Below are 21,135 nucleotides of genomic sequence, written 5' to 3'. Positions count from 1 at the left end.
CCTTGAAGTGTTTCTTTTACCTGATTAGAAGCTTGCTAACAGACATAAAATGCCTTGTTAAAAACGAGCAAGCTGGCACTCTTTCTGTCCCCTTCTGATGTCTATTTCCTATCTCTGTTATACTTCAATAAAACTTTGCCACACAAAAATCTCCAAGTAGTCAAGCCTCGTCTCTGACCCCAGATCGCAATCCTCTCCTCCAGAGGTCACGAATCCTGGCATAACACACAGCTCGCAGCGGCCGCCTTTCAGAACCAAGAATACAACTACAGTTTCTGGCAGTTTACTGGCTCATAGTAAGGGCTCAATGGAATTATAGATGTTTCCATGATTAGATTGTATGCCCCAGTTTATATCAATAGTTTCCTCTGTGAGCCTCAAGTGCCTTAAGTATAACGGTGGGGAAATGATGTGCATGTCTGTGTATGATCACACTGATTGAATACAGAACTTACATTTTCAGCCTTCTGCTGGAAAGCCAATTCATTTCTGTGGGAATCCCTCTGTGATTCAGTGACGAAGCTGCCCCTTTGTCCTTCTTGAACACTGTAATTGAGAGTCATAGAACCTAGAAAATAAAATCACATTAAAGGTAGAGGAATATTTTTACAGAAAGAGGGAACTGACTGTCTTGGATTTTTATTTAGAATACTCTTAAATTCCTGTGTGGGCTTCGCTGGTGGCTCAGTGGTAAAGAATCTGCCTGCAATGCAGGATCTGCAGGAGATTCAGCTTCAATCCTTGGGTTGGGAAGATCCCCTGGAGGAGGAAATGGCAACCCACTCCAGTATTTATTCTTGCCCGGAGAATCCCAAGGACAGAGAAGCCTGGCAGGCAATAGTACATAGGGTAGCAAAGAATCAGTCAGGACTGAAGGGACTTAGCATGCAAGCAACTGGAGGTGTTATTTTTCCAATTTTCAGTTGGCATAGTTTGTGTTAAGACCTAGAGTCACTACAAAGAATAAGCAGAATACCCAAGATGTCTGCTTTCATGGATCTAAAGTGTATTTCTCTGTAACAGTCAATTTCCAAGAGAAGTTGGGCAGCCAGTTCACTAGGGCACCCACACATTGTGAAAGTCTTCCTAATATACATATCTTTCTCCCCCCCACTACTGTGCCTCTGCAGAAAACAGAATGTCTGCAAACTTTGTCTCTCTGCAGATGGAGAGGTCCATGGAGTTGGGCAACATGACGAGGGTCCAGGAATTCATCTTGCTGGGCTTGTCCACGAGCCCAGAAACAAGGGAAGTCCTGTTTCTCATCTTCCTGACCCTCTACCTGCTGACCCTCCTGGAGAACGCCCTCATCGTCTTCCTCATCTGCAGCCACGCCGAGCTCCACAAGCCCATGTACTTCTTCCTGGGCAACCTGAGCTGCCTGGAGATGTGCTACGTGTCGGTGACCATGCCCAGCCTGCTTGTGGGGCTGTGGACGGGACCCTACCACGTGCCCTTCACAGCCTGCATGACCCAACTCTTCTTCTTTGTCTCCCTCATCTGCACAGAGTGCGCCCTCCTGGCCTCCATGGCCTGTGACCGCTACGTGGCCATCTGCCGCCCACTGCACTACCCACTGCTCATGCGGCCCCAGGTCTGCCTGGGCTTGGCTGGGACGTCTTGGCTTGGTGGGCTGCTGGTCTCAGTGGTCAAGACAGCGTGCATTGCCAGCCTGTCCTACTGCGGCCCCAACGTCCTCAACCAATTTTTCTGTGATGTCTCCCCGCTCCTCAACCTGTCCTGCACCCACGTGGCCCTGACCGAGCTGGTGGACTTCCTCTCCGCCATTGTCATCTTCTGCGGGACACTGCTGGTTGCCCTGGCCTCCTACTCGGCCATCGGGGTGACGGTGTTCCGCATGCCTTCCGCCACCGCCCGGCGCAAGGCCTTCTCCACCTGTGCCTCCCACCTGGTGGTGGTGGGCATCTTCTACTCGGCGGCCCTCTTCATCTACTGCCGCCCCAGCCGCATCAGATCCATGGACCTCAACAAGGTGCTGTCGGTCATCTACACAGTGGCCACGCCCATGTGCAATCCGGTCATCTACTGCCTGCGGAACAAGGAGGTCCATGCGGCCCTGCTCAGAACTCTCCACTCGACTTGATCCTGGTTTTGGGACATTAGACCTCTCCTCATGTCCTGAATGTAGGCAGCTTTTTCACCTTCCTCTATCACTCTCATCAAGAGGCTCTTTGGTTCCTCCTCACTTTCTGCCCTTAGAGTGGTATCATCTGAAAGTCCCTTGGACTGCAAGGAAATCAAACCAGTCCATCCTAAAGGAAATCAACCCTGAATATTTATTGGAAGGACTGATGCTGAAGCTGAAGCTCCAATACTTTGGTCACCTGATTTGAAGAGCTGACTCACTGGAAAAGACCCTGATGCTGGGAAAGATTGAGGGCAAAAGGAGAAGGGGGCTCCAGAGGATGAGATGGTTACCTAGCATCAACCACTCAATGGACATGAATTTGAGCAAACTCTGGAAGATAGTGGAGGGTAGAGGAACCTCGGGGGCTATAGTCTATGGGGTCTCAAAAAGTCAAACAAATTTAGGGACTGAACAACAACGTGTTTTAATTTAAATGTTTTATGATTCCAAATGCCATAATATCAAAGGCAAGTAAAATGCTGGAGAAAATATTTCCCACTTGGTAGACATGAGCAATCAATATATACTGATTGCTATTGATTGATTATTATAGCAATCAACAGCAAACTCTGAATTACGCTTGTGAAAAAGGAGCAATGTCCACAAGAAAGCAGGTCATTAAAGATGAGCTGTAATTGACTGGCAACTCACATTACTAGAGGCTCAAATTTACTAGTAAAGGGGGAAATGCAGGTGTAACAACCCCATCAGTTTATTCCTAGAAAACTGACAAGTATTTCCCCAACCTTTCTGTATGTTCCGGCGTACAGAAATAGATAATACATACAATGATATTCTTTGCATCCTTGTAATGAAAAAACAGAAACAACCTAAGTGTCCATCAAAAGTGAATGGATAAAATACATTATACTACATTCATCTGAGGTGAACACTGGGCTATAAAATTAACAGAAACAGGTTTTAATATTCTCTTAAAAAATGTTTTTTGACCGCACTCTGCAGTAGGTGGGACCTTAGACCCCTCACCAGGGAACCAGCCTGTGGCCACTGCATTGGAAGACAGAGTCTTAACCTCTGGACTACCAGGGAATCCCAAGAGATAGATTTTTATGTTTGATGTACAAATATGGTTGAGATATATATGCTAAATAAAAACCATGACAAACAACTATGGGTTTCGTTAGTTTCATTTTTTTGTTTGTTGACCATTATTTTTATATAATTTCAGACTTACAAAAAAGTTGCAAGGATGCTTAGCACTCTAATATATTTGATGTGGTATTGTCACAAATTGTGTGTTCCTCCATTTGCTTACCCTCTTTTTCTCCCCATCACACCCATTTATTTCTTTCAAAATGATGTGAACATGGTTTAGAGACATTGTACCTTTTTACTCATATACGCTTTAGTGTTTATTTCCTAAGAACAAGGATATTATTTTGCAGTTTGGAGCAGAGGAATTAACTGACTTCTAACCCATACCTCTTTGAAAAGCAACTCTATTAATTAGTGCTTAATATTTGTTTTTAGTTTCCTGTATATAAAATTTATGTACAGTGATATACACAAATATTAAATGTTCAAGTCAATATTTTTTTTTTGACGAATGTGTATATCACCACCTCCATTAATATAAAGGGCATTTTCCACCCTGAACTTTCCCTTGTGCGCCTTTTCTGTTAGTTCTGCCAGAGGTAATCACTTTGGCTTCTTTTTAAATCATTGGTTAGTTCTTACCTGTGCCAGAATTTCATATAAATGGAGTCCAGACATGGAAGCAACCTAGATGTCCATTGGCAGACGAATGGATAAGAAAGCTGTGATACATATACACAATGGAATATTACTCAGCTATTAAAAAGAACACACTTGAATCAGTTCTAATGAGGTGGATGAAATGGGAGCCTATTATACAGAGTAAAGTAAGTCAGAAAGAAAAACATCAATAGAGTATATTAATGCATATATATGGAATTTAGAAAGATGGTAACAATGACCCTATATGGGAGACAGCAAAAGAGACACAGATGTAAAGTACAGACTTTTGGACTCTGTGGGAGAAGGTGAGAGTGGGATGATTTGAGAGAATAACATTGAAACATGCATATTACCATATGTGAAATGGATCGCCAGTCCAGGTTCGATGCATGAGACAGGGTGCTCAGGGCTGGTGCACTGGGATGACCCTGGGAATGGGATGGTGAGGGAGGTGGGAGGGGGTTTCAGGATGGGAACACATGTACACCCATGGCTGATTCATGTCAATGTCAATGTATGGCAAAAACCACTACAATATTGTAAGTAATTAGCCTCCAATTAAAATAAATAAATAAATTTTAAAAAACCTTGGTAAATTCAAAAAAATTGAAATCATTTCAAGCAACTTTTCTGATCACAATGAGGTAAGATTAGATGTCAATTACAGGAAAAAGACTATTAAAAATACAAACATATGGAGGCTAAACAACACGCTTCTGGATAACCAACAAATCACAGAAGAAATTAAAAAAATGTATAGAAACAATGAAAATGAAAACATGACAACCCAAAACCTATGGGACTCAGTAAAAGCAGTGCTAAGGGGAAGGCTCATAGCAATACAAGCTTACCTGAAGAAACAAGAGAAAAATAAAATAAATAACCTAACTTCACACCTAAAGGAATTACAAAAAGAAGAAATGAAGAACCCCAGGGTTAGTAGAAGGAAAGAAATCATAAAAATTAGGACAGAAATAAATGAAAAATAAACAAAGGAAACTATAGCAAAAATCAACAAAACTAAAAGCTGGTTCTTTGAGAAGATAAATAAAATAGACAAACCATTAGTAGATTCAACAAGAAAAAAGAAGATTCAAATCAACAAAATTATAAATGAAAATGGAGAAATCACAACAGACAACGCAGAAATACAAAGGATCATAAGAGACTATTATCAGCAACTATATGCCAGTAAAATGGACAACTTGGAAGAAATTGACGAATTCTTAGAAAAGTGTAACCTTCCAAAACTGAACCAGGAGGAAATAGAAAATCTTAACAGACCCATCACAAGCATGGAAATTGAAACTGTAATAAAAAATCTTCCAACAATCAAAATCCCAGGACCAGATGGCTTCACAGTTGAATTCTACCAAAAATTCAGAGAAGAGTTAACACCTATCCTACTCAAACTCTTCCAGAAAATTGCAGAGGAAGGTAAACTGCCAAACTCATTCTATGAGGCCACCATCACCCTAATACCAAAACCAGACAAAGATGTCACAAAAAAAGAAAACTACAGGGCAATACCATTGATGAACATAGATGCAAAAACCCTCAACAAAATCCTAGCAAACAGAATCCAACAACATATTATAAAGATCATACATCATGACCAAGTGGGCTTTATCCCAGGGATGCAAAGACTCTTCAATATTTGCAAATCCATCAATGTGATACACCACATTAACAAATTTAAAGTTAAAAACCATATGATTATCTCAATAGATGCAGAGAAAGCCTTTGACAAAATTCAACATCCATTTATGATTTAAAAAAAACCCTCCAGAAAGCAGGCATAGAAGGAACATACCTCAACATAATAAAAGCCATATATGATAAACTCACAGCAAACATTACCCTCAATGGTGAAAAATTGAAAGCATTTCCCCTAAAGTCAGGAACAAGACAAGGCTGCCCACTCTTACCACCTCTATTCAACATAGTTTTGGAAGTTTTAGCCACAGCAATCAGAGAAGAAAAAGAAATAAAAGGAACCCAGACTGGAAAAGAAGAAGTAAAACTCTCACTGTTTGCAAATGACATGATCCGCTCCATAGAAAACCCTAAAGACACCACCAGAAAATTACTGGAGCTGCAGGATATAAAATTAACACACAGAAATCCCTCACATGCCTATATACTAACAATGAGAAAACAGAAAGAGAAATTAAGGAAACAATTCCACTTACCGCTGTGATGAAAAGAATAAAATACTTAGGAATAAATCCACCTAAAGAAACAAAAGACCTATATATAGAAAACTATAAAACACTGGTGAAAGAAATCAAAGATGACAGAAACAGATGGAGGAATATACCATGTTCATGGATCGGAAGAATCAATATAGTGAAAATGAGTATACTACCCAAAGCAATCTATAGATTCAATGCAATCCCTATCAAGCTACCAACGGTATTTTTCAGAGAACTAGAACAAATAATTTCACAATTTGTGTGGAAGTACCAAAAAACCTCAAATAGCCAAAGCAATCTTGAGAAGGAAGAATGGAACTGGAGGAATCAACCTGCCTGACTTCAGGTGCTGCTACAAAGCCACAGTCATTAAGACAGTATGATACTGGCACAAAGACAGAAATATAGATCAATGGAACAAAATAGAAATCCCAGAGATAAATCCATGCACCTATGGACACCTTCTCTTTGACAAAGGAGGCAAGAATATACAATGGAGAAAAGGCAACCTCTTTAACAAGTGGTGCTGGGAAAACTGGTCAACCACTTGTGAAAGAATGAAACTAGAACTCTTTCTAACCTCATACACACAAAAAAAACTCAAAATGGATTAAAGATCTAAATGTAAGACCAAAAACTATAAAACTCCTATAGGAAAACATAGGCAAAACACTCTCTGACATAAATTACAGCAGGATCCTCTATGACCCACCTCCCAGAGTAATGGAAATAAAAGTAAAAATAAACAAATGAGACCTAATTAAACTTAAAAGCTTTTGCACACACACACACAAAATAAATAAATAAAATAAAATCTTTTGCACAATGAAGGAAACTATAAGCAAGGTGAAAAGACAGCCTTCAGAATGGGAGAAAATAATAGCAAATGAAGCAACTGACAAAGAATTAATCTCAAAAAATATACAAGCAGCTCATGCAACTCAATTCCAGAAAAATAAGTGACCCAATCAAAAAAATGGGCCAAAGAACTAAACAGACATTTCTCCAAAGACCTACAGGTGGCTAACAAACACATGAAAAGATGCTCAACATCACTCATTATCAGAGAAATGCAAATTAAAATCACAACGAGGTACCATCTCACACTGGTCAGAATGGCTGCTATCAAAAAGTCTACAAACAATAAATGCTGGGGAAGGTGTGGAGAAAAGGGAACCGTCTTACACTGTTGCTGGGAATGCAAACTAGTACAGCCACTATGGAGAACAGTGTGGAGATTCCTTAAAAAACTGGAAATTGAACTGCCATATGACCAAGCAATTCCACTGCTGGGCATACACACCAAGGAAACCAGAATTGAAAGAGACACGGGTACCCCAATGTTCATCACAGCACTGTTTATAATAGCCAGGACATGGAAGCAACCTAGATGTCCATCGGCAGAAGAATGGATAAGAAAGCTGTGGTGTATATACACAATGGAATATTATTCAGCTAGTGAATCAGTTCTAATGAAGTGGATGAAACTGGGGCCTATTATACAGAGTGAAGTAAGTCAGAAAGAAAAACACCAATACAGTATATTAACGCTTATTTATGGAATTTAGAAATATGGTGATGACCCTATATGGGAGACAGCAAAAGAGACACAGATGTAAAGAACAGACTTTTGGACTCTGTGGGAGAAGGCGAGGGTGGGATGATCTGAGACAATAGCACTGAAACATGTATATTATCATATGTGAAACAGATCGCCAGTCCAGGTTCGATGCATGAGACAGGGTGCTCATGGCTGGTGCACTTGGATGACCCTGGGGGATGGGATGGGGAGGGAGGTAGAAAGGGGGTTCAGGATGGGGACACATGTAAACCCATGGCTGATTCATGTCAATGTATCACAAAAACCACACAATATTGTAAATAATTAGCCTCCAATTAAAATAAATAAATTTTTTTAAAGTAAAAAAAAAAATCGAGTCCAGGGTATACACTTGTTTGTATATGACTTCTTCAGACCACAGTGTTTGTACCAGAAGCAACTGGAAGCTATACAAATATTTATTTATTTTAAAGATTTTTTTAATGTGGGCCATTTTAAAGTGTTTATTGAATCTGATGCAATATCGCTTGTTTTATGTTTTGGGTTTTGTTTTTTGCTGCAATGCATGTTAGTTCCCCAACCGGGGAACAAACTCCTGCCCCCTTTGTTGGAAGCTTGGAGTCTTAGTCACTGGACCAGGGAAGTCCTGTCAAAAATATTTCTTGGGAGGTAGAGAGGCTTAAGAGGGAGAGGATGGATATATATACATATATGTATATATATATATACACACACACAAAATTATGACTGATTCTAGGTGATGTACTGCAGAGACCACTGCAACACTGTAAAGCAATTATCCTGTAATAAAAACAATTCTTGCTTATCAACTGCAGCATAATGTGGACTGATGGTCTTACTACTCAAGAAAAAATGCTCTGCTAGAACTATGAACACACTACTTCTAAGTTTATTTTATCTGATCACACAAAAGGGGAAAATAAACATAATAAAAAACAATACATTGATAGTACTTCCTCCAAATATGCATTCTTCATTCCAGGAATGGATAGTAGACCTGTTTGGTGGGGAGTCCAAGGCATAGAGGCTTCCCAGGTGGCTCAGAGGTAAAGAATCTGCCTGTCAGTGCAGGAGATGTGGGTTGGATCCCAGGGTTGGGAAGATCCCCTGGAGAAAGAAATGGCAACCCACTCCAGCATTCTTGCCTAGGAAGTCCCATGGACCAAGGAGCCTGGGGGGCTACAGTCCAGGGGGTCAGAAAGAGTAGGACACGATCTAGTGACTGAACAACAGCAACAGCAGTGGCCAAGTCGTGTCCGACTCTTTGAGATCCTGTGGATGGTAGCCTGCCACCAGAAAAAGAAGTCTTTCATCTTAATAAGGTTCCTTTGGGGTGCGAGACACTGGCTGGGTGCCTCGGAGACTATTTTGGGCTTAATCCTCACGGCAGCCTGAAGGAGTCAGGGTTATTATCCCCCTACTGAAGATAAAGATGTGAGGCTCAGACCATCAGAGCTTTTGTCAGAGAGAGCTTAAGTCAGAGAGAGCCCGGGCTACACCCAGAATTTAATTCCAAAGCCCTCCTGTTAACTTGAACAAGAGTATATTTACTGAGGCTCATAAAATAAGTGTATTAGGTTGATACTAGCAATAAAAATCACATGGCAGAGAACACAAGAGAAAATCTTTAGAGGACTCAAAGTAAGGGTAAGTATTTTTTGTTAAACTTCTCTCCCTTTCTCTCTTGTCTGTGTTTGTGATTTTGACTGGAGGTGCACAATGTGAAATGTATTTCTTATTGTGGGCCATGGTAAAAACACTATATTATGCTGCACCTAAATTCCTTCATACAGAGATAGGTAATAAAGGAAAGCTATCATCATACAGTATCTTTTTTATTCCTGATGCAAGTATTATTATCTTAAGCAATAGGCAAGTTGGGGGCTTCCCAGGTGGCTCAGTGGTAAAGAATCCACCTGCAATGCAGGAGACCTGACTTCAGTCCCTGGGTAGGGAAGATCCCCCGGAGAAGGGAATGGCAACCCACTCCAGTATTCTTGTCTGGGAAATCCATGGGCAGAGGAGCCTGGCGGGCTACAGTCCACGGGGTCAAAAGAGTCGGACACCGCTGAGCAACTGAACAGCAGTAGCAATGGGTAAATCAGGCTTGGAGAAATTAAGAACCTTACAGTTAGTCAAAGAGAGAAGAACAACTATCGTGTATTAAGGCATACATGTGGAATCTAGAAAGACGGCTGATGAACCTATTTGCAGGCAGCAGTGGAGACGCAGACATAGAGAAGAGACTTGTGGACACGGTGGTGCAAAGAGAGGGTGGGATGAACTGAGAGAGTAGCAGGGAAGCATATGCACTGCCATGTGTAAATAGACAGCTGGTGGGGAGTCGTTGTATGACACAGGGAGATGGGTGGGACGGGGGTGGGGGTGGAGGGAGGCTCGGGATGGAGGGGACATGTGTACACTTATGACTGATTCCCCCTGCTGTAAGCAGAAACTAACATTGTACAGCAATTACACTCCAATAGAAAATTAACACACCTAAAACGGATACTTTGGTGTATAGTGACATGAATTTTAACACATGTAGAAGGTCTCTTTATGCATGACTTTCATATGAATAGTGAGTAGATGCAAAAGAAAATATGCAACCCAGGAGGCACAGGATAAAAATAACAAAGCAGGAAGTCCCTTGTACGCAGTGAATCAGAACCACATCTAACATCATGCCCCTTTATAGGGGCTTCCCAGGTGACGCTAGTGGTAAAGAACCTGCCTGCCAGTGCAAGAGACATAAAGAGATATGGGTTGGAGCCCTGGGCCAGAAAGATCCCCTCGAGGAGGGCATGGAAACCCACTCTAGTATCCTTGCCTGGCAAATCCCATGGACAGAGGAGCCTGGCAGGATACAGGCCACGGGGTTGCAAAGAGTCAGACACATGAAGTGACTTAGCACGCATGCACTCCTTTATAGAAAGAGATCACAATTCACTTTTTGATTCTATTATTGAATACTTGGAATGTTTACATTCTCTTTTTTGCTAGTAAAATGGTACTTCTATGAACATTACTCTGGAAATATATATATGCTTGGAAACAGAATTTCTGGGGCATAATCATGTCTTAACATTTACTTGATAATGACAAATTGTTTCCTGAAGGTATCAAACCAATTCAGACTCCCAGAGGCAGTGTATGAAAGTTTCTATTGTTAATATTTTCAGAAGTTTGTAGTTATCCCAATTCCACAGGTATGAAGTGGTACCTAATTTTGGTTTTAATTTCCGTTTCTTTGGCTCCTAATCAGGTGAGTATATTTTTATGTTTTGAGTGATGAATATTTTTTGGTGAGGTATACATTCAGAACTTTTGCCCAATTTTCTGCTAAAAAACTTTTTTGCATATTAACTGACCAATTTCTCTGTATACCCTACACAAGGATCCCTCCACACTTATACATGAAGGTGAAGGTATCAGTCACTCAGTCGTGTCCAACTCTTTGTGACCCATGGACTGTAGCCCGCCAGGCTCCTCTGTCCATGGGATTCTCCAGGCAAGAACACTGGAGTGAGCTGGCATTTCCTTCTCACTTATGTATACTGCAAGTATATTTTTTCCAGCTTGTGGATTTTCCTCTAATAATCTGTGGTGTTCAGAATTTTTCAATGCTGCTAATTTTTTAAAATTTTAAAGTGTAAGGTTTTTTCCCGTCTTCTTATTGTAGTCTAAACCCCCAGTGTCATAAAAGAGATCTCCCTGTAGCTCAAACAGTAAAGAATCTACCTGTGCTTCAGGAGACCAGGGTTCGATCCCTGGGTTGGAAAGATCCCCTGGAGAAGGGAATGGCAATCCACTCCAGTATTCTTGCCCGGAGAATCCCATGGACAGAGAAGCCTGGGGGGCTACAGTCCATGGGGTCACGGAGTCAGACACGCCTGACCAACTCACACACAATGTCATAAAGGCATGCTTCTGCATGGTTTTCTAAAATCTCCGAGGTTCGCACTCCACATGTGTGTTTTTTAGCTCACCTGAAACTGATTTTTCACATGTGTTGTGTGATGTAGGGTTCCAATCTCTTTTTATTTTTCTTTTTTAAAACCATGCATTTATTTTAATTGAAGGTGGATTGCCTTATAGTGTTGTGCTGGTTTCTGCCACACACCAGCATCAATCCGCCACGGGCACACGTGTGTCCGCTCCCTCCCTCCCTCCCTCCCAGTCCACCCCTCTAGGCTGTCACCCAGCGCCAGTTGAGTTTCCATGGGTACCCCAATTATTTGAGAGCCATTTCTTGCCAAGTTCATCCTTTTCCTCACTTATCTCCAATAAAGTTATGTCATCAATCAAGTCTGTATGCCTGCTTGGTGTGTTTCTGGGTTTTATTCCATTCTACCATTCTGATTACCTCTGAAACAATTTTCATTGGGAGTGATTTAAAGAGTGTTTTTTTTTTTTTTTTTGATGGGGACCATTTTAAAGTCTTTATTGAATGTGTTACAATACTGCTTCTGTTTTAGGTTTTGGTTTTTTGGCTCTGAGGCATGCGGGATCTTATCTCCCCGGCCAGTGATCGAAACCACACCCCCTGCATTGGAAGGAGAGGCCTTAACCACTGGACCACCAGCGAAGTTCCTCACTGGGAGCGTTTGGCACAGAGATGGGGACACTACGAGTCGCTTAGAAAGTGCTGGGGAGGAGATGAAGCTACAGAGAAGTAGGTTTTGCTGATTTAGGTGGAAGAAATCTGATTTCCTCCCCTTTCTCTTACTTCTCTATCCTTCAGCTATACTGGCTTTTCTTTTTTTTGTTTTTTCCTTGAAGACACCGAACTCCTTCCTGACTTGAGTTTTTTGCAATTGCTTTTCCTCGTTCCACTTAAAATACTCTTCTGCCAGCTCAGTGCTCACTCATCCTTTCCCATTCGTTAAAAACAAGCTCAAACGTCACTACCCACCTCAAAGAAGTTTTCTCTGACTGCCCATCCTAAAATAACCTCCTTCAGACCTTGTAGACCATCCTGCTTTGCTTTCTTCTTAGCACTGACCCGCTGAAATTCTGTATTTGTCCTCTGTCAGCCTCCTCTATTCCTCACTACCTAGAATGAGAATTTGAACACACTCACTGGTTGATTTCATGCACCTCATGTATAGTATACACTCAATAAATATTTGCTCCTGAATACATAGAATAGGGCTTCTCCCTGGTGGCTCAGATGGTAAAGAATCTGCCTACAATGCAGGAGACCTGGGTTCGATTCCTGGGTCAGGAAAATCCCCTGGCAGAGAGAATGGCACCCACTCCAGTATTCCTGCCTGGAGAAGCCCATGGACAGAGCAGCATGGTGGGCTATAGTCTATGGAGTTGCAAAGTCAGACACGACTGAGTGACTAACACTTTCACACTATTTTCAAACGTATGATAAGTGATAAGTCAGAAATAAGTCCAAAGAGCACCCTCTCTGTATCTCAGTCACCTAAAACTCTAAGTGAATTCCTCATATTAATAGTAGAGGCAAAGATCCCTTATTTATGTAACTCCATCCTTTTGCGCAAGTTACTTGCTGCCTATGAGTTTCAGTTATGTATATGAACTGGTAGAATAAAGCCTGTTTTTGAAGGGTCACGAAAGTCATTGATCTCCATGTGTTACCAAAAAATGCCACACAGTGTGGAGTGCTAAGTGATTCTCAGCATATGTATTTGTTTTCTTTCCTTAGAAAAAAGGACCTCTCTTCCTGGAAGGGGGTATCTTTAGAAGTTTTTATTTTCAGGGAAAAATTATCGATTGGCCTTTTTTTTTTTTTAATTCTTTTGGCTGCTCTGAGTCTTTGTTGGCTACGCGGGTTTTCTCTGGTGTGGTGAGCTTACGCTCTAGTTGCGGGCTTCTGTTGCGGTGGTCTTCTCAATGTTGTGGAGCCACACTTACGGCAATGTCAAGGCTTCAGCCGTTGCAGCCCGTGGGCTTAGTGCCTGGGGGCCATGTGGAATCTTCCCGGACCAGGGATCAAACACGCTTGCATTGGTAGGCAGATTTCTTAACCACTCCCCGCAGGAAGTCATCTCATGGGTCTTTTTTTTTTTTTTTTTTTTTAAAGAAACCATTACTGCTGGACCTTCTCTCTAATAAACAGTGGCAAATTTCCTCTAGAAATCTAACCCAGTTTAGAGAAGGAAGTGTCTCACATTAAGGAATTGTGAGTCTTCCTTTACTGAAAACAGCACGACAACTTCTGGGGTCCCGGAACATTTTTCAAAACAAAAAGAAAGAAATCCAATCCGGAAAACAGCACTTAAGGTCATCAGATGTAAAGGAATAATTGTGCCTTGCTTTATAAAGCTCTTTCTCATCTGTTCCCATGTTTAGTAGCCGTAAGGACCAAAGATTCTGTGGGGTCCCATAGCTTTGAGCTCCATTTCACAGATGACGTAATCGAGATCATGCAAATGCACACTCATTCAGGACTTGTGTCTTCTCTATGATTACAGATGCAGCAAGTACAGTGTTAACTTTCCTGTTTCCAGTTTTGCAATTTCCCAGTTGCTCCTTGCTGTGCTCCTCACAACGGTCAGGCTATAGCAAAGCAGCTTTGTCCCAACAGCCCCTAACTGCTTATGCTCTTCCTTGCTGGCCAATTTATTTCTGATGGACATGGTCTCTAAAAGCCTGTTTCTTCCTCACTTAGATGGAGAGGGCTCTGTCCTTGGGCAATGTGTCCAGAGTGCAAGAGTTTATCCTGCTGGGTCTGTCTGCCAGGCAAGGCGTGAGGGTGGTGGTGTTTGCCGTCTTCCTGACCCTCTACCTGCTGACCCTCCTGGAGAACGCCCTCATCGTCTTCCTCGTCTGCAGCCACGCCGAGCTCCGCAAGCCCATGTACTTCTTCCTGGGCAACCTGAGCTGCCTGGAGATGTGCTACCTGTCGGTGACCATGCCCAGCCTGCTCGCCGGGCTGTGGATGGGACCCTACCACGTGCCCTTCACAGCCTGCCTGATTCAGCTTTTTTTATTCATCTCCCTCATCGGCACCAAGTGTACCCTCCTGGCCTCCATGGCCTGTGATCGCTACGTGGCCATCTGCCGCCCACTGCACTACCCGATGCTCATGCGGCCCCAGGTCTGCCGGGGCTTGGCCGGGACTTCCTGGCTTGGTGGGCTGCTGGTCTCGGTGGTCAAGACAGCGTGCATCGCCAGCCTGTCCTACTGCGGCCCCAACGTCGTCAACCACTTCTTCTGTGACGTCTCCCCGCTGCTCAACCTGTCCTGCACCCACGTGGCCCTGCCCGAGCTGGTGGACTTCCTCTCCGCCATCGGCATCTTCTGCGGGACTCTGCTGGTTGCCCTGGCCTCCTACTCGGCCATTGGGGTGACGGTGCTCCGCATGCCTTCCGCCGCCGCCCGGCGCAAGGCCTTCTCCACCTGCGCCTCCCACCTGGTGGTGGTGGGCATCTTCTACTCGGTGGTCCTCTTCATGTATTCCCGCCCCAGCCGCGTGGAGTCCACTGACCTGCACAAGGTGCTGTCGGTCGTCTACACGGTGGTCACGCCCGCCTGCAGCCCGGTGGTCTACTGCCTGCGAAACAAGGAGGTCCACGCGGCCCTGCGGAGAGCCCTCCACCCCCGCAAGGGCTCCTCCGCGATCACGGACATCTCCCGCTCCTGATTTTAAAACTTTCACGCCAACACACACACACACATGCAACCTCCAAAGCCAAATAGAAACCCAGAGGGAAGTATTTGCAATATAGCAAAGGATTCTTTAAATAAAGGAGAAACATATGAAGACTCAAGAGAAAAAACAAAATGAAAATTGTCATGAACAAGAAGATTCTTGAAGGAAATATGTAGGTGGCTGATAACCTACCCCCTAAATGTGCATGCTCTCCAGTAATCCAAGAAATGGAAGTTTACTCCTTGCCCGCTGAAAAAAGGTTATGCAATATTTAAACATAAGTACAAGCTTTTATTATTACATTGTGAAATTTGAAATAAACATTATTTTATTGAAAATTTTTGCAAATAATTCAAATGCTCACCAACATGAAATTATTTAAATGTTGTGTTATATGCTATGCTGTGCTGTGTTTAGTCGCTCAGTCATATCCAACTCTTTGCAACCCCATGGACTGTAGCCCACCAGGCTCCTCTGTCCATGGGGATTCTTCAGACAGGAAGATTGGAGAGGTTGCCATGCCTCAGGGGATCTTCCCAATCTAGAGCTTGAACCCAGGTCTCCCACATTGCAGGTGGATTCTTTACCATCTGAGCCACCAGGAAAGCCCATGAATACTGGAGTGGGTAGCCTGTCCCGTCTCCAGGGGATCTTCCTGACTCAGGAATCGAACTGGGGTCTCCTGCATTGCAGGCGGATTCTTTACCAGCTGAGCTACCATGGAAGCCCATTATGTTCTATATACAGTGTGAAATCACATGCATTCATTAAAGAGATTAAACCAGATACTGTCATGGGGAGATGGTATGTTGTTGAGTTAAACATGAAAGAAGCAGTATAAAAGTATGTCAAAGATTTGTAGAGCAATAATAGTAAATAGACTGATTGTAGTAGTTATTTAAGTTAATATTTGCCTAGAAAGTTGTACCATAAAGAAGGCTGAGTGCCAAAGAATGGATGCTTTCGAACTGTGGTGTTGGAGAAGACTCTCAAGAGTCTTGGAGGGACTCTCAAGAGTCCCTTGGACTACAAGGAGATCCAACCAGTCCATCCTAAAGGAAATCAATCCTGAATATTCACTGGAAGGACTGATGCTGAAGCTGAAGCTCCAATACTTTGGCCACCTGATGTGAAGTGTGGACTCACTGGAAAAGACGCTGATGTGGGAAAGAGTGAAGGCAGGAGGAGAAGGAGACGGCAGAGGGTGACAGGGCTGCATGGCATCACTGACTCGGTGGACATGAGTTTGAGCAAACTCTGGGACATGGTGAAGGACAGGGAATCCTGCTGTGCTGCAGTCCCTGGGGTCACAAAGAGTCAGATACGACTTAGCAACTGAACGAAACAATAATGCCTAGAAAAAGGGCTTCCCAGGTGGCTCAGTGGTAAAGAACCTGCCTACCAGTGCAGAAGGCACAGGAGATGTGGGTTCAATCCCTGGGTCAGGAAGATTCCTTGCAGAAGGAACTGGAAACCCACTCCAGTTTTCTTGCCTGGGAAATCCCAAGGACAGAGGAGCCTGGTGGGCTACAGTCCACTCGGGTCACAAAACAGTCAGACACAGCTGAGTACACACGCAGGGGCTTAGAGGATATCTAGAAAGTAACCTGAAAAGATGTATATCAGTTATTAGCTGTGTTTTTAGGTGTGAGACCTCAGGGGACTTATATTTTCTATTTTATACATTTGAATATGTTTCAATTATCTAGGATTACCTGTATAATTGAAAAAATAAGCATATTATAAGAGAAAATAGAAATTCCAAGAATGAACTTCTGTAGAATACTAGCATATTTTTATTTTAAGTAATAAAAATTCATGTTGACAGTGCCTCAAGAGAAATGCCCATGTTCTAGTGTGGTTTGTGAGAGTTAATGTCGGTATGTTTTAGAATAGCAGTTTACTAATAAATAACAAAAAGCCTTGAGAGTCTGGATGGCCTTGCATTAATTAATTCTACTTTGGGAATTTATCATGGAGAAGAAAGGGAATGATATGGGCAAAACTGACCTATTACAGGACCTTCTCTGGTAGTCCAGTGGATAAGACTCAATGCTCTCAATGTAGAGGGCATGGGTTCAAACTCTGGTTAGGGAACTAGATCCCACATGCTGCAACTAACACCTGGTGCAACCATTAAATAAAAAATTTCTGAAAAGTTGACCTACACTGTCACACATTCTAAACTATTTGTGCACAAATAACCCAAAAGTTCATCCCCCAAAAGGCAACAGGAATGGCCAATAAACTATGGAATAGTGTTCCACCTCCACCTCTACTAAAGAAATGAAACCCAAAGTGGTGGAATGAAAGCTGGTAGTGGAACATCTTTTAATATGCTCACAGCATATTAAAAGGAAATCCTCTGAGACAACGCAGTGTTGGTTGGATGTGGGGGCAGCTTCCCTCCCAGACTGCTGTGGGCATGTAGATTGAGGCTGTGTTTCTGGAAAGCAATTTGCTAATATTTATCAAATTTTGAATTCACGTGCACTGACATGGCTATTACCATTTTTTTATCTTCATGTTCTAGATCTTGAGATAGCCTTGGATTCTGTTCATCAAAGTTTCCAGCCCTCTGTCCTCCAGGCTCTTTCTGCCTGGGTGGGATGATGTGAGTGGCCAGTCCTAGACCAAACTACTTAATCCCTGGCACTTTAATCTAGAATGCTACCGGAATCATTCTCATATGTGTATTTTTATAGATCAGTCCTTTGATCTTCCTATGAGATATCTGCAGAAGTGGAGATTCTGCGTCAAAGTGTAGGCAAAATTCAAATACCAGTTTGTTCTCAAGGAGGGTTTCAGCAATTTATGCCTCCACCAGCAGTCTATGAGAGGGAATTACCGCGTTTCAAAGCCACCTCAGCTGTTAGCTGCTCAGTCGTGTCTGACTCTGAGACCACCCATGGACCCCAGGCTCCTCTGGAATCCATGGAGTTCTCCAAGTATGACTACTGGATTGGGTTGCCATTCCCTTCTCCAGGGGATCTTTCCAACCCAGAGATCGAACCCAGGTGTCTTGCACTGTAGGCAGATTCTTTACCGTCTGAGCCACCAGGGACACCCCAACCTCAGCTCAGCTTTAGGTGTTAACAGTCTCTTGAATCTTTCCTGATCTGATACAGTGATGGTAAAACATCATAACTAGCATTTTTGCTGAATATTAAGGAGATTTATTAGATTCGTTGGTCATTTGCATGATCTCATCTATAAATTGCCATTTATAATTGCCCTGCCTACCCTGCCACACATATATTTTGAAAGTAGAATATCGGTCGCTTTGAAAGAGCTTGACAGTTCTTCAAAAAGTGAAATATAGCATTAGCATGTGTGCTGCATGCTAAGTCGTTCATTTGTGTCCGAATCTTTGTGATCCTATAGACTGTAGCCCACCAGGCTCCTCTGTCCATGGGAATTTCCAGGCAAGAATACTGGAGTGGGTTGCCATTTCCTCCTCTAGGGGATCTTCCTGACCCAGGGATTGAACCCATGTCTTTTATGTTTCCCGCGTTGGTAAGCAGGTTCTCTACCACTCACACCACTGGGAAGCCCCTAGCATTAGTATATGACTCAGCAATTCCACTCCTATGCATATACCCAAGAGAGAAGAAAATGTGTTTCCACAGAAAGGGTGCTATAAAAATGTTTACAGCGGCACTATCCCTAACAGCTAAAAAGTGAAAACAACTGAAATGTCTTTCAACCGAGGAATGGGCAAACTCGATGTGATATATACACATAACGGAATATTGTGCAAACATAAAAAGGAATAAAGTACTGAAGCATGCTGCAATATGCACAAACCTGAAAATACTATGCTAAATGAAAGAAGCCGCATTTAAAAGTCCACATATTATCTGATTTCAATTATGTAAAATGTCTAATCAGGCAAATCCATACAGAGAGAAAGATGAAAGGTTTCTTAGGGCTGGGGGGTGGAATAGGGGATTGCGAGTGACTTGTGGTGTGTACAGGTTTCTTGTTTAAAAAACTGGAATCTAATCGCTTTACAGTGCTGTTGGTTTCTGCTGCACGGCAGTGTGAATCAGCCATATGTGTACATGGATCCCCTCCCTCCTGAACTTCTCACCCTGCATCCCACTCCACCAGGTCGGCACAGGGCGCTGAGCTGAGCCCCCTCTGCTTTAGGTCACATTCCCCTCAGCCATCTGTTTACTCAGGATAGTGTATACATGTCAATGCCACTCTCTCCACTCATCCCGCCCTCCCCTCTGCCCCTCTGTGCCCACAAGTCCATTCTCTGCATCTGTATCTCTATTCCTCCTCTGGAAATAGGTTCATCTGTACCATTTTTCTAGATTTCATATGTATGCATTAATATACAACATTTGCTTTTCCTTTTTCTGATTTACTTCACTCTGTATGACAGACACTCGGTTCATTCAGATCACGACAAATGACCTGATTTTGATCCTTTTCACAGCTGAGTGATATTCCATTGTACATCTGTACCACATCTTCTTTATCCGTTTGTCTTGGTGGTGATGAAAATGTCCTGGAGTCAGACAACGGTATTTGTTGCACAATGTTGTGAATGTGCTAAATAGCCACTGATTCATACATTTTCAAAGGATGAAGTGTATGCTGTGTGAATATCAAGTATTGACAGCTTGAATTGTCCATCATGCCCTTAGCTGGTCAGCCTCAGGACCCACGTAGAGCCCTACGGAAAGCTGCCTGGACCTCCTTGTTCCGCAAGCAGTAGATGACCGGATTGCACATGGGCGTGACCACTGTGTAGGTGACCGACAGCACCTTGTTGAGGTCCATGGCTTCTATGCGGCTGGGGCGGGCGTAGATGAAGAGAGTGGCCGAGTAGAAGATGCCCACCACCACCAGGTGGGAGGCGCAGGTGGAGAAGGCCTTGCGCCGGGCGGCGGCGGAAGGCATGCAGAGCACGGCCCTGCCAATGGCCACATAGGAGGCTATGGCCACCAGGAGGGAGCCCCAGAGGATGACGATGGCGGACAGGAAGTCCACCAGCTCAGTCAGGGCCACGTGGGTGCAGGACAGGTTGAGCAGTGGGGAGACGTCACAGAAGAAGTGGTTGACGACGTTGGGGCCGCAGTAGGACAGGCTGGCGATGCACGCTGTCTTGACCACCGAGACCAGCAGCCCACCAAGCCAGGAAGTCCCGGCCAAGCCCCGGCAGACCTGGGGCCGCATGAGCATCGGGTAGTGCAGTGGGCGGCAGATGGCCACGTAGCGATCACAGGCCATGGAGGCCAGGAGGGCGCACTCTGTGCAGATGAGGACGATGAAGAAGAAGAGTTGGGTCATGCAGGCTGTGAAGGGCACGTGGTAGGGTCCCGTCCACAGCCCCACGAGCAGGCTGGGCATGGTCACCGACACGTAGCACATCTCCAGGCAGCTCAGGTTGCCCAGGAAGAAGTACATGGGCTTGTGGAGCTCGGCGTGGCTGCAGATGAGGAAGACAATGAGGGCGTTCTCCAGAAGGGTCAGCAGGTAGAGGGTCAGGAAGACGAGAAACAGGACTTCCCTTGTTTCTGGGCTCGTGGACAAGCCCAGCAAGATGAATTCCTGGACCCTCGTCATGTTGCCCAACTCCAGGGACCTCTCCATCTAAGCACAAAACATACTGCAAAGTAGTTCACAGATCTGCCTCTGTACACCTTGCCGCACCCCAGATCCCAGCCATCATGTCGCTCGGGTACATGAGACACCCTCTTCTCTGGCCTCCCTGATTCCATTCTGGCTGCTACAATCCTCCACAAAGTAGCTAATGGAGCATCTGAAAAACACAGTCCTTTAGGGTCACTCCTCTGCTTACAGCTTTTAATCTCCGCCCCCCCCCCATTATTCTTAGAGTAAACCTCAT

At 43.7% G+C, this 21,135-nt stretch overlaps 3 protein-coding genes across 3 annotated transcripts; 2 read left to right on the top strand and 1 right to left on the bottom strand.

Annotated features, from left to right (window-relative positions):
* Window positions 1-1,165: 1,165 nt before the first annotated feature.
* Window positions 1,166-2,104, top strand: LOC122420055 (olfactory receptor 5-like). Its single transcript, XM_043434789.1, has one exon. The coding sequence runs from the start codon at window positions 1,166-1,168 to the stop codon at window positions 2,102-2,104; it is 939 nt and encodes a 312-aa protein (XP_043290724.1).
* A 12,184-nt stretch (window positions 2,105-14,288) lies between these two features.
* Window positions 14,289-15,263, top strand: LOC122420525 (olfactory receptor 5-like). The gene has a single exon (XM_043435685.1). It carries the CDS (start codon window positions 14,289-14,291, stop codon window positions 15,261-15,263), a length of 975 nt encoding a protein of 324 aa, XP_043291620.1.
* A 4,677-nt stretch (window positions 15,264-19,940) lies between these two features.
* On the bottom strand, window positions 19,941-20,879 carry LOC122420054 (olfactory receptor 5-like). The gene has a single exon (XM_043434788.1). It carries the CDS (start codon window positions 20,877-20,879, stop codon window positions 19,941-19,943), a length of 939 nt encoding a protein of 312 aa, XP_043290723.1.
* Window positions 20,880-21,135: the final 256 nt, after the last annotated feature.

The sequence above is a fragment of the Cervus canadensis genome, chromosome 18, assembly GCF_019320065.1.
Source record: "Cervus canadensis isolate Bull #8, Minnesota chromosome 18, ASM1932006v1, whole genome shotgun sequence".
NCBI classification, from domain to species: domain Eukaryota; kingdom Metazoa; phylum Chordata; class Mammalia; order Artiodactyla; family Cervidae; genus Cervus; species Cervus canadensis.
The sequence above is the reverse complement of the archived record's forward strand: the minus strand, read 5'-3'. Positions and strand labels throughout refer to the sequence as shown.

Coding starts and splice junctions, on each gene's coding strand:
- LOC122420055 (XM_043434789.1), top strand. CDS start 1,166: ATGGAGAGGTCCATGGAGTTGGGCAACATGACGAGGGTCCAGGAATTC.
- LOC122420525 (XM_043435685.1), top strand. CDS start 14,289: ATGGAGAGGGCTCTGTCCTTGGGCAATGTGTCCAGAGTGCAAGAGTTT.
- LOC122420054 (XM_043434788.1), bottom strand. CDS start 20,879: ATGGAGAGGTCCCTGGAGTTGGGCAACATGACGAGGGTCCAGGAATTC.